Source organism: Helianthus annuus, chromosome 1 (genome assembly GCF_002127325.2).
Source record: "Helianthus annuus cultivar XRQ/B chromosome 1, HanXRQr2.0-SUNRISE, whole genome shotgun sequence".
NCBI lineage: Eukaryota > Viridiplantae > Streptophyta > Magnoliopsida > Asterales > Asteraceae > Helianthus > Helianthus annuus.
The window spans coordinates 87,867,222-87,880,315 of NC_035433.2; the positions used below are offsets into that span (position 1 = coordinate 87,867,222).

At 35.6% G+C, this 13,094-nt stretch overlaps 1 protein-coding gene across 1 annotated transcript; it reads left to right on the plus strand.

The window, feature by feature from the left end:
• Window positions 1-2,125: 2,125 nt before the first annotated feature.
• On the plus strand, window positions 2,126-12,824 carry LOC110871368 (receptor-like serine/threonine-protein kinase ALE2). Its single transcript, XM_035989493.1, has 7 exons — window positions 2,126-2,290; window positions 4,544-4,696; window positions 6,909-7,271; window positions 7,923-8,174; window positions 8,705-9,100; window positions 10,123-10,357; window positions 11,887-12,824. The coding sequence occupies exons 1-7, from the start codon at window positions 2,227-2,229 to the stop codon at window positions 12,563-12,565; spliced, it is 2,142 nt and encodes a 713-aa protein (XP_035845386.1). The 5' UTR covers window positions 2,126-2,226; the 3' UTR covers window positions 12,566-12,824.
• Window positions 12,825-13,094: the final 270 nt, after the last annotated feature.

Below are 13,094 nucleotides of genomic sequence, written 5' to 3' on the forward strand. Positions count from 1 at the left end.
GAATCAATACAAACTAGTTGCAATTATGCAAGTATGATCAAATTATGTATGTAAGCTAAGGGATTGTTTGGCAACTTCTGAATGGGTGAGTGCTAAACCAGTAAGAGGTCTGAAACATTAAGTGCTGAACCAGTAAGAGGTCTAAACAATTAAGTGGTCAAACCAATAAGAGGTCTAAACCATTAAGAGTCAGTATAATGCTTAACCATTCATAGACAAATGTTTAACCAATTCAGATAAGATGTCTTAACCATTTAGATTCAGTATAATGCTTAACCATTCAGAGGCAAAAATTTCTGAACCATTCAGACATCTACTCGCGAAACAAACAGTCTGAACCATTAAGTGCTGGACCAGTAAGAGGTCTGAACCATTAAGAGTTCATTAAGAGCCGAAACAAACAACTCATGAGTGTTACAAATTTAGAGACAACAAAGTAATCCCAGCTACAAGTTTCATCATATTAGCTACAAGTTTAATCAAATTATTAGCTGCAAGCTAAAGTTGCATCAAAGTAACCGCAAACTCCTAGTTAAATTTTAACATTGTAAACCCAATTATTTAGTTGCAATTTTAAACACATTAGCTGCAATACCGTTACATTTTTTTTTTTTTTTTACAAATTATCAAGTTGAACTCACACGTGACACGATTTGCGTGGTAAACCACCCCCTCTTAATCCATGCATGGTGAGCATGTATATTTCCATGCGAACCATGAGCCTCCTTGAATTAATTTAGGGAATTTGATTGGTGGTGAAGGATGGTGGATGAGGCTAAGGGGTATGGAGGCATGGATAGGTCATGGATTGCCACCTATGATGGTAGATGATGTGCTACCCTCCCCCCTTAGGGAATCACCATGGTTCGCATGGATTAAACCATGATAATCATGCACATCCCTTTCCTTAAATTAGTTAAATATATTTACACAAAATATTTTTTTTTAAACGAGGATGGTGATTTAGGTCATGACCACACCATATAGGATGGTGGATTTGAATGAGAGTGGGGTGACATAAAGCTGACATAGAGGGTAATGGTGATCTTAAGGATCATGACCACACCATATATGATGGTAGATGAGGATGGAGAGATGTGACACCTATGTAGAGAGTGATGATGGTGATTAAGAATATCACCACAACACATGATGACACAGCCTTATTACAATATTAGTTGCTTAAACTTTATACACACATGGCATATTAGTATTCTAATCCTGATCCATGACAACAAGATCAATTTGCAATCTGCATGCTAGCTAATAATACAACCTAAGTTTTAACCACTTTTGGTGGAATAAGATGGACGAATAATTTAGGTAACTTCTTTAATTTTTTAACCTTTGATAAGGTTATAGGATGTGGTCATGATCCTCCACGCCAGTGTCATGTCAACCACATCTAATCCACCATCCAAAACCACTACTCTAAGGGTGTGATCATTACCCAAACCAGTAGCCCCTTATTTATTTTAATTTATCTTTATCTAAAGAAAAAAGGAAATAATTTATCTCAAATATGTGAATAGTAATTTTGATATTATCGACTCATGAAAACATAATAGTTTTGATATTATCGACTGTATTTGTTAAGTGGATTTTGCTCATGTTGAACACCTAAGTATTTCGCGCCTTCCACAAGAACCCTAACGAAGAGTCTATCACACCCAACACAGATTTCTTTTTAACTTTAGAATCATGATCAGAAACGACAACAAACATGATCCGAAGACAAGAACAAGCATAAGAAAAATCCATACCACACCACCCTCCATACCTGATTACGTATGAACAAAGCAAGAAAACACGACCATCAGTTTAATCTCCAGAACCGCATATATGACACATAGACATTAAGGTTGTATAGCAGCAAGAAATGAAACAAAAAACAATTCACTTTTAAAGAAACCCATTTAAATCCAGATATATCGTTAACACTGATCACTACTCTTTCTCGATATATAACTCACTAACAAAATTTAAACTCGAGATTTCGAATCTCCCGCTATCCCATTAAACTCTTTATATAATTACCATATATAAATATTAATTTCTATCCATGTAAGAAAATATAATAAAACTAAAAACAAAGTTGTAATAAATAAAAGATACATACTCGTATTTATTATTTTTCCCCATATATCTCCAATTATTTTTCTATAGAAGAACACAACAATCATGCATTGATGTTCTGACAATGGTGCTTGTGAATTCGTTCTCAAAATGCTCGCTATTTTGATGCTATTGTTTAGTTTACAGAGTTTCGATTCTACTGCTGATACTTACGGTAATGAATTTGTTGCTTGAATTTAGTTGGTTTTTGATTGTTTTAGGGCTTTATTTGTAAGTACATTGTGTTGGAAATTGGTTGTTTGATATTGTTATATGTAAAACAGTTGATTGATTGATGCTTTTTGTGTTTAGGGTTTAGGGTTTAAGGTTTATTAGTTGGTTTTTGATTGTGTTAGGGTTTTATATGTAAGTAAATTGTGTTGGAAAATGATTGTTAACTTGTTATTTGATAAAGTTATGTGGAAAACAGTTGATTGATTGATTGATTGATGCTTTTGTGTTTAGGGTTTAGGGTTTAAGGTTTAGGGTTTAATGTGATTCTAGGGTTTAATGTGATTCTGGTTTCTAGAAAAGGGGAAAAGGTATGGCTTGAATTGGTATGTTAAATTTAGTAATATTTGGATGCCGGTTGATATGCGTATGAGCATAGCTATTAATAGCGATTGCTACGGTCATTGTAGCGAATAGCGTGGCGTAAAGGTCCATGCTCGCTATATGGTCTGTAGCGATAGATAGCGACCTTTAATTTTTTTTTTATTTTTTAATATAAATAGCAATTAAATATAGCTAAAAAATAGCTGGATTTTAGGTTTTTGTTAAATATACATGTAAAATAGCGTATATACCAGGGTATTTTCATATAATATACATATAATTTTTTTTAAAGAAATTCTAGTGTATCACTATTTATCGCTATTAGCCATGTAGCATATAGGTACCTTATCGCTATTTGTCGCTATTCGCCATTAACAACTATGCGTCTGAGCAATGTATTAACGTTATTATTCAGTTTTCCTTGTTATAAATAATGTTTAGTTAGGAAATATTTAAATATCAGCATTAGGACTAGTGTACTGAGGAAATTGCATAGAAGTATTTTTTTCTCTGAAGTGCTTGAAAGGTTTGTAGCTTTTACATTATTTGTCCGAAATAATGTTCATCGTGACCCTGCAGTATATATGTTTTTTAATTTGGACGATGAAGATTGTAAGCAATACTATTTTTATATCCATTACTTATCTTAACTTTGGTTGCTTAATATTAATACGTACTTTAACGCTAGAGGATTTGTAGACATTTTACAGAGGTTTTTAGGTAAACGCAGAAGAAGTCGTAGCATAGTCTGATGCATGCTGTTTGCACATTTATAGTCACATCGTTACTTTGTTTTGCTTGTTATAAATGGCATTTAGTTAGGAAATATCACGGGGATTATAAAGCTTAAAAGCAATTCAGTAGTGACTCGAAATTCAAAGAAATACGGCATTTTATTGTATTCATGGTTAAACTCTAATGTCACTGATTGTTTAGTAATGTAAGAGTGCTCTATATACGAAAATAAGCAGTGACTAGTGATAGATCTACTCATTCACATAGAGGTATTTTATTCTATGTAGCACTTGAAAGTTATCCTTTACGGTTTTTTTTTTCCAAAATAACGTTCACTGTGACACTGAAGAGTAGATATATTTTGATAGGGGCAACGAAGAAGTTACGTTACCATAAATAAGTTATTGTAAACATTACCATTTTCATATAAGGGTGTCGAAAATCCAATTTTTGTAGATGTTTTACATTTCCATAAATAATTGCGGAACATATAGACGTTTTACCAATTCATGCTGTCTACAGACGGGGAAATCATAAAAATATCTTCATTTATAATCGCATTATATCCTACCTAAAGCAGGGCTCAAAAGTTTACTATAAACGCACAAACAAAGTTGTTGACCAGGATATTGGTCAAGTTAGGTAACTTCTTTATGCATTAATAACAGGAAAAAAATCTGCTTTGGTATTCGACATGTTGTACCTGTAGATCTTCTGTTTCGGATTATCTACGATGATTATTTCCTAGTATCTGAGACCGGTTACATTTTGTATGCTTTTACTTTGCCGTTACAAACTCCAAACAAATTAAATTTCCATTTCATTTCTGTTTTTGCAAATATCCTTTTGAAATCCTTTTAGTTTACCAGCATGTAATGCGTCACTTCCATTCCGTTCGTATAAAATGATAATATTGTGGTAGTTTTTTGGGTATTTATTGTCGTCCCGTGATAGCTCAAAGGTATATCATCAAAGTTGAGAATGTATGGTACACTAATTTATTTTTTTATTTTTGAAGTAAACGCAATTATACATGCAAAATGATAATATCGCATAGACCAGTAAGATAGTGCGTTTTATGTTCTCATGGTTCAGTGCGTTTGTTTTCTATTTGCATTAAAAACATCTTTGTTTTTAGGTTCTGTTGCTGGTGCTACTGATAGCAGTAAGCTGCTACATCACCACCACCACCACCACCACCACTACCACCACAACCACCGCCACCACCATCATCGTCATCCTCATAGGCTGAGGACTCATGCAATCTCTCCATCTCCTTCCTCTGTACCAGGTTTGTATCTTTTATATACATTATAGATACAATAATAGTTTAACGTTTTCCTTCTCATTTGATGTGACACATTATACATCACATATACGTTGTGCTTTAATATTATCAAGGGTGTCGGATTTTTATATTAAATGCAAATCTGGATGTATTATGATATTATCTGACCAACCAACATTCTCGAGAATTAACATAGGCACATAGCATGTCTACATGAACAAAGAAAAAGTTAATAAATGAGAATAGGCGATATAGTTTCAAATCCTTATAAAAGTCTCATTTGCTTGTGAGCTCGATCTCTATAGATGCAAGTTTTTAATACTTATATTTGATAGGAATCATGTTCTAGTTTCTAGTCTAAATGTCATTTGTTTATTCTAGGAGGGGGGTATGTGCAAATAATATGGTATAAGTATGAGTCATTAGTTACTTGGGGAAGAGGATAGGAAAATACGTAGCTTTGTTAGGGCTCTGTTTCCAGAGAGAGGGCGTAGCCCTGGGAACTCTTCGGAGTTAGTTATCGAGTCTGTAAGATCCGATTGGATCGTCGTCTTCGTATCAATTTCAATTCCAATCTATATTCCTATTAATCAGAATCGGATCTCTATCAATATTATATATAGTTGTATGGGTTCGGGTCAAGATGTAACATTTTGTTCTGGTCGGCACTCAACATGGGTCGAGCTGGATTGACCAACGCTTTTTGTCCAGTTTTTATTTAAAGGGAAATTGGCCTGTAATAATCCTTAGTAGACGTCATTGGCCATTGGCAGTCCCATTTTTGAATATTCCCCCTGTCAGTCCAACCTTTCACCTATGTTTCCTCCACCAGTCCCCCGTTAAAAATACTGAACGGAGTTAAGTTTTTTTCCGAATTACAAACAAATGTTTTAGGGCTTTTGATCAGAACGACGATACGAGTCCTTTGATGTAAAACTTAGCTCGAACCGGTGCTCCAAGCGACGAAAACGGTGCTCCAATTTGGGTGTTTAAACTTCCAATTAACAAACATCTAGTCGTTTGGAGAATCATTTCGAGATAATTTTACATCAATGGACTCGTATCGTCGTTATAATCAAAAGCCCTAAAACATCTGATTGTAATTCGGAAAAAACTTAACTCCGTTATTTTTTAATGGGGGACCGATGGAGGAAACGTGAAAGGTTGGACTGGTAGGGGGAATATTCAAAAGTGGGATTGCCAATGGCCAATGACGTCTACTAGGGATTATCACAGTCCAATTTCCCTTATTTAAATATTAGTATAATAATATTCCTAACATGTTTCCAAAAATGATATATTTATATAACCTTAAAAAAAAGGTTGGTAGCTTTTTGCCACCAACCCATTCTACCCCTAAACTTTGTATAGTGTCAAAAGTAACCTTTTAATTTTGTTAATGTCACTTTGACCCCCTCAATTTTCTGAAGTTTCGATTTTAGCCTAAAACTAATTTCTTACGTTTTTATTTTTATGTACGTGTTGGTATAAATTCGAGTTTGTCTACGCTTTAACGTAATTTTTGTTTGGAAACGAGTCGGGTCAGTTATAAAATGTTCTATTTTTATGTACGATTTGAGTTGGACTACGTTTTGACATAAATTATGTTTGCAAACAAATCGGGCCAAATATAGTACGTTTTCTCATTCGACAGTTCAAATTCGAGTTACTATACGTTTCGACGTAAGTTTAGTTCGAAAACGAGTCGGGTTGATTGTAGTCTATACTTTATCACGCCGCGTACGACGCCACCACACGTGTTTATTTTATGTACGTTTTGAGTTGGTCTACGTTTCGATGTAAATTTTGTTTGGAAACAAGTTGGGTCAAATATAATACATTTTTATTCAACGGTATGAATTCGGATCACTCTACGTTTTTTTTGGGTAAAGAGATCACTCTACGTTTCAATGTAAATTTAGTTCGGAAACGAGTCGGTTTGATTGTAGTCTATAATTTATCACGTCGCGTACGGCGCCGCCGCAACGTGCGGCTGTTAAAAAAGCTAGTTTTAATAATTATATAATTTTCCGAATAAAATGGTTTATGTGGTTTTACGCATAAAAAACACTCTTTGTGCGACTTCTGACATCTTTGATCTATATTTTAAAGCTATTAATTCATTTTGACTCGAATCAATCCATTCATAACTCATAAGTTTACATAATTTCCTGTAAATGGTTTTATGTTAAAACTTGTTTATGGTATCCGGCAGGTTGTGAATGTGTGGAACCACTTACTGCAACTCCTTTTGTTTCACCTTGTGGCTGTGTTTTTCCAATGAAAGTCAGACTTGTTCTAGAAGTTTCCGTGTATGCTGTTTTCCCCGTTGTGAATGAGCTAGAAATCGAGATTGCAACAGGAACATATCTAACACAGAGTCAAGTCGTAATTACGGGTGCCAGTGCTGACGATGAAAATAAAGAAAGAACAGCTATCGATGTAAACTTGGTACCATTGGGAGAAAAGTTCGATAATTTCACTGCTAAACTCACTTCTGAAAGATTTTGGCACAAGAAACTCTCGTTAAATAGAACCCTTTTTGGAAATTATGAAGTGGTATCTATTATTTATCCAGGTAAAGCTACAAACTGTCGTTCGTATACTATAAGTGGCAAATTGAGCGGAATTGATAATCTAGATGGGTGTTCGGGTTAGAACATATAAATTTTAATACGGGTCAGAGTGGGTTGACTCAAAAACTTTTTATGTTTGTTTTTTAAAATAAAAATTAACGTGTGAAATATGATTACAATGACATTTAATTATTGATACCAATATAACCTTTTGAGTATGGTTCCTATGGTTAACCAAAAATTTGGATTTGGTCCCTAGCTTTTCAAAAGTATATGGATGGTCCTTGTGGTTTGCACTTTGTAACGCATTTAGTCCCCAGCTAACAAATTTAAAGGTTTCAGCAGGTCCAAGTTAGGGACTAAATACGTTGCAAACCACCGGGACCATCCATATATTTTTGAAAAGGTTGGGGACTAAATGCGTTACAAAGTGCAAACCACAGGGACCATCCATATACTTTTGAAAAGCTAGGGGCCAAATCCAAAATTTTGGTCAACCATTGGGACCATCCGTGTACTTTATCTAACCTTTTTTAATTTATAGCGATTGAAGAGGTTTAATTTGCTACATTTGTTTTTTTTTTTTTGGCTAAAAAACGTTTTTTCATCGTTAATCAATCATGAGGTTTCTAAACGTGAGATACTACAATCAGGGCTTCCTACTGCACCAAATGAGCACGGACCGAGCAGAAGTCCCGTGACCCAGTTATTCCCCTTAACTGCAAAATTTGTTGGCGGAAGTCAGAAGATGGACCGTATAACCATTTTTGTAATTGCTTTGTCAGCATTAGTATTCTTGGTTGTTTGCTGTGCCGCAATCTCCGTTTTCGTCAAGTACAAAAAGACGTGTAGTTCATCAGATGTTGTTTGCCTTGCTTTTACATCATCCACTAACAAGAGATGTGGTAAGCATGTACCTTTGACGTATTTATCTAGTTAAAGTGGAAATACTATTTTAGTGTTTCATTTTCGAAATAATTTAAGGAGTAAAATGCCATTTTCGTCCCTGAGGTTTGGCTAGTTTTGCGACTTTCGTCCAAAGGTTTGTTTTTCCACATCTGGATCCAAAAGGTTTGAAATCTTGCCATTTTCATTTGGCTTGTTAACTCCATCCATTTTTCTCGCGGTATTTTTGTCTTTTTTTGTTAACTTAAAGGGCGATTCGGTCTTTTGAATACTTGTACATTATGCTAAATGCTTGTACATAAGGTGAAAAGACCGAATTATCCTTTAAGTTAACAAAAAAGACGGAAACACCCCTGACTTAACGGAGAAAAATGGATGGAGTTAACGATCCGGATGAACATGGCAAAGATTTCAAACCCTTTGGATCCAGATGCGGAAAAACAAACCTTTGGACGAAAGTCGGAAAACTAGCCAAACCTCAGGGACGAAATTGACATTTTACTCTAATTTAAATAATGTGAGTGTGCAGGACTTGGAGCATTGTTATCAAATGATCCAACAAGTTCGACATCTGCATCTACCGACTCCACCATACCTACTTCGTTTCTTAACGTTAAGTCGTTTTCACTAGCTGAAGTAGAGAAAGCCACTGATAAGTTCAGCTCTAAACGAGTTTTGGGTGAAGGTGGTTTCGGTTGTGTTTATCATGGGATCATGGAAGACGGATCGGAAGTTGCTGTGAAATTGCTTTATAGAGGCAATAATAATCCGAACGCAGACCAAGATTTTATCGCAGAAGTTGAGATGTTAAGCCGGTTGCATCACCGTAACCTTGTTAAACTCATTGGTATATGCATCGAAAAGCGCACACGTTGCTTGGTTTATGAGCTTGTTCCAAATGGCAGCATTGAATCCCATTTGCACGGTATGCTATTTTTTTAGAAATGAGGATGTAGTAGCTGGCGTGTTGGTAGCTTTGACCATGTTGACTTTCATGGAAACCGGTTAACTTAGAAGTTAGAAGACTACCTTAAATCATAAAATATTGAAACTTTGATGGTTTTTAGTGGAAAGAAAGTTGTGTGCCTTATTATGCAGTATGCCCTTAACACATTTGTATTATTTTTATAGTATTCTAGGTCTTTAAATAAAATGATGAGTAAACTGCCATTTTGGTCCCTGTGGTTTGGCCAGTTTTGCCATTAGAGTTTTTGAATTTTGGACTAAAATGGCAACAAAATGCAAACCACAGGACCCAGATGTAAAAAGTTTGAGATTTGGACTAAAATGGCAAAACTGGCCAAACCACAGGGACCAAAATGGCAGTTTACTCTAAAATGATTTATCTGCAATTCTGCAGTTAATATCGTGGATCGTGATATATAACCGATATAGGTACCGATATTATTAGCGATATTGGACCGATATATCACCGATTATCTCTTTCTTCTTAGTTCTACCATTCGTCTTTCTTCTTATTGCTGCTATTAGTGTTTTAAGTCTTAATTGTTAAATGTTGGTGTTTTAAGTCTTAATCAGTTCCTACCTGCTACAATTGTTAGTGTTTCGAAAGTTGCAAAAGATTTATTCGTTAATGGTAGGAGAGTATACTGAATTGTTAGTGTTAAATTGCTATAATATATAAATCCTGCGTGATATTAAAATTACCGATATCTCACCGATATCCCACCGTGATAATCGATATCTCAAATATCGGTCATGACCGATATCCGATTTTTTAGTGCATTAATTGCATAGTGATTTAGTAAGTCAACCTATTTCTTTTTTGGCTATTAGTAATTTTTCTAAATTTTGCCTGTTAGAGATGAAACATAACCCGAATCAGTCCATTCCGATTAAATTATTTCTGGATATTGCAATACACTCAAGTCTTCTTTTGTACAAAAGGTGTCAAAACTCATCTATGTGTTGGTGTTTCACGTGTAGATAAGCGAAACGGACTTCTTGATTGGGATGCAAGGTTAAAAATTGCACTTGGTGCGGCCAGAGGGTTGGCTTATCTTCATGAAGATTCTAATCCTCGTGTGATTCACCGTGATTTTAAGGCTGCCAATGTTTTGCTGGAAGACGATTTTACCCCTAAGGTATCGGATTTTGGGTTGGCAAGGGAAGCTACAGAAGGTAGTCATCATATTTCTACACGAGTCATGGGAACTTTCGGGTACGTGTCCTCTTAAAATCATAGTTGTCAATAGCGAGCGTAGCGATCGCTATGGCGCGCTACATAGCGTATAGGTCTAGGCTCGCTATTAGGGTTGTAGTGATAGATTGCGATAATAGCGACAATATATTTAATTTATATATTTTTTAAATATAAATAGCAATTAAATATAGCTATAAGATAGCTGGATTTTAGGTTTTTGTTAAATATACATGTAAAATAGCATATATACCAGGGTATTTTGATAAAATATTCAAATAAATTTTAAAATTTTTTTTTTCTAGTGTATCGCTATTTATAAAATTGCCTCCTGCTATTTATCGTTATTCGCTATGTAGCATATAGGTACCTTTTCGTTATTTGTCACTATTCGCCATTAACAACTATGCTTAAAATGCAGCTAGATGAACTTATGAATGAGTCCGTGCGGGTTATATCATCTTTTTTAACAGGTCAAGCTGGTAATATAAAATGAAACTAATATAAAAGGAAATGGACCAACTGTGTCAAGTTTGTTGATATTCGGAGTATTTTGATCCACCTAAATCTTTCTATTAAAAAAGTTAAATTTTTGCTTAAGATATTGTGTTTTTTGTAGTCATTTTGACACACTGATAATTTATATAAAAATAAAAAAGAGATAATTTCATTTGTTTCTCTTAAAACTTGCATAAATTATATTTATTCAACAAAAAATCATACCATCAAATATACATGTTTTCAAGTTTATGACATTTATACCCTTTTATTCTCCTTTCCAAATAAAGAGCAGTTGAGGGATTCCTATCTTTTTCAAATTCTGATGGATCTCATGTTGCGAGTTTCGGGTTTGAAGTGTTTTCTCCTTAGTGAGAAGAAGGGTATAAAGGTCATACTATAAATTGTATCTGATAAGATGTGTACATATGAAGTTTTAAGTGTTTTGAACTATCATATTTATTATTACAGTTTTTGGGTGGAATAAAGTACACGGATGGTCCCTGTGGTTTTACCAAAATTTTGGATTTGGTCCCTAGCTTTCTAAAAGTACACAAATGGTCCATGTAGTTTGCCCTTTGTAATGCATTTAGTCCTCAGCTTTTTCCATAAGTCAATGGATGGTCCTTGTGGTTTGCACTTTGTAACGCATCTAGTCCCTAACTTGGGCATGCTAAAACCTTTAGATCTGTTGGCAGAGGACTAAACACGTTACAAAGTGCAAACCACAGGGACTATTCGTGTACTTTCAGAAAGCTAGGGACCAAATTCAAAATTTTGGTAAACCACAGGGACCATCCGTGTACTTCACTCTTTAGGTTGGGTAAAGATTATATTAATACAAGTTTTTAGGCGAACTGTCCCCGCGAAATTTATTGGACAAAAATGTTACCCATTTCGACGCATACAAAATTACCCATTTTGGCGGGAAATATTTTGACCCGTTACCTAAATATTTTGTCCCCGTCATCGAGCTTTCATTTATCATTTTTAACTAAATGTTAATTCTGATACACACTTTCACTTATTACTTCTAACTGAATGAATGACAGTTATGTGGCACCCGAATACGCAATGACAGGCCATCTTCTAGTCAAAAGCGACGTCTATAGTTACGGTGTTGTGCTCCTAGAGCTTCTCACCGGCAAAAGACCAGTAGACATGTCTCAACCTCCCGGCGAAGAAAACCTCGTGACCTGGGCTCGACCACTTCTCACAACCCAACAAGGTCTACAACAGATAGCTGACCCAACCCTATCCGGGACCTACGACTTCACCGAGTTAGCCAAAGTGGCTGCAATCGCCTCCATGTGTGTGCACCCAGAAGTGGCTCAACGGCCTTTCATGGGCGAAGTAGTCCAAGCCCTGAAACTCATATGCAACGACGACAAAGACGACGATACTACTCAACGGGACTCCTCAGCTGTGGAATCCGACTTCAAAGCCGACCACCCCCCTTCCGATGGCAGCTGGTGGAATGCCGGCGGGGGTGAGTCACCACATTTTATATATGGTAACAGTAACGGTAACGATTCTTCGTTTTTAACAATGGATTATAGCTCGAGCTTCCATGGAGTGGCTGGGGCCTCGGTGACCATTAACCGATCCGGCCCGCTTAAATTGGTTCGGAATAAGTCCGAGTGTTATAGATTGAAAGGGAGCGTGAGTGAACATGGTGGGGGTAGACTAAGACACCCCTCCAAGACTTTTTGGCATGAAGGTTCGTTTTAGTAGTTGTTTTGGAAATGTACAGTACTGAAAACTCGGGCCGGGTTTTTCTTGGTAAGTTTAAGTCGGGCCGGGTTTTTTTGGTAAGTTAGATTCGGGCCCGGTTCTTCTTGGTAAGTAAGAATTGGGCCGGGTTTATGTATGGAATAGATGTCCCTTATAAAAGGGATCAAAATGAAAACATGGGTTTTTTTTTTTTCTGGGAGTAAGTTACATTTTCGGACCCTGAACAATATCTTTTGAAATATTTGGTTTTAGACAAGAATGTGTTTTGGTTTAATTGTTCGATTTATTATTATTGTGTTTTAAGAACAAAATTTGGGTTTTTATCTTTTTTTAATATTGACTTTCTGAGTTTAACTTCTTTTAAACGGCAAATAGTTTTGTTTGTAAAAGATAGAAATATATGTTCGTAGGGTGTAATCGAGCGGAGCGGAGCTACTTGGCCTTTTTGGAGCTCTATCTATATGCGAACTTGTCTTGTCAATTCATTATTATTTATCGGCAGTTTTATCATTATTTTATCATAACT

Excerpts from the sequence above, each read along its gene's own strand:
- LOC110871368 (XM_035989493.1), top strand. The coding sequence starts at position 2,227 with ATGCTCGCTATTTTGATGCTATTGTTTAGTTTACAGAGTTTCGATTCT. Across the intron at positions 7,272-7,922 it reads GGTATCTATTATTTATCCAG|GGCTTCCTACTGCACCAAAT; the intron begins GTAAAGCTACAA and ends TACTACAATCAG. Across the intron at positions 8,175-8,704 it reads ATCCACTAACAAGAGATGTG|GACTTGGAGCATTGTTATCA; the intron begins GTAAGCATGTAC and ends GTGAGTGTGCAG.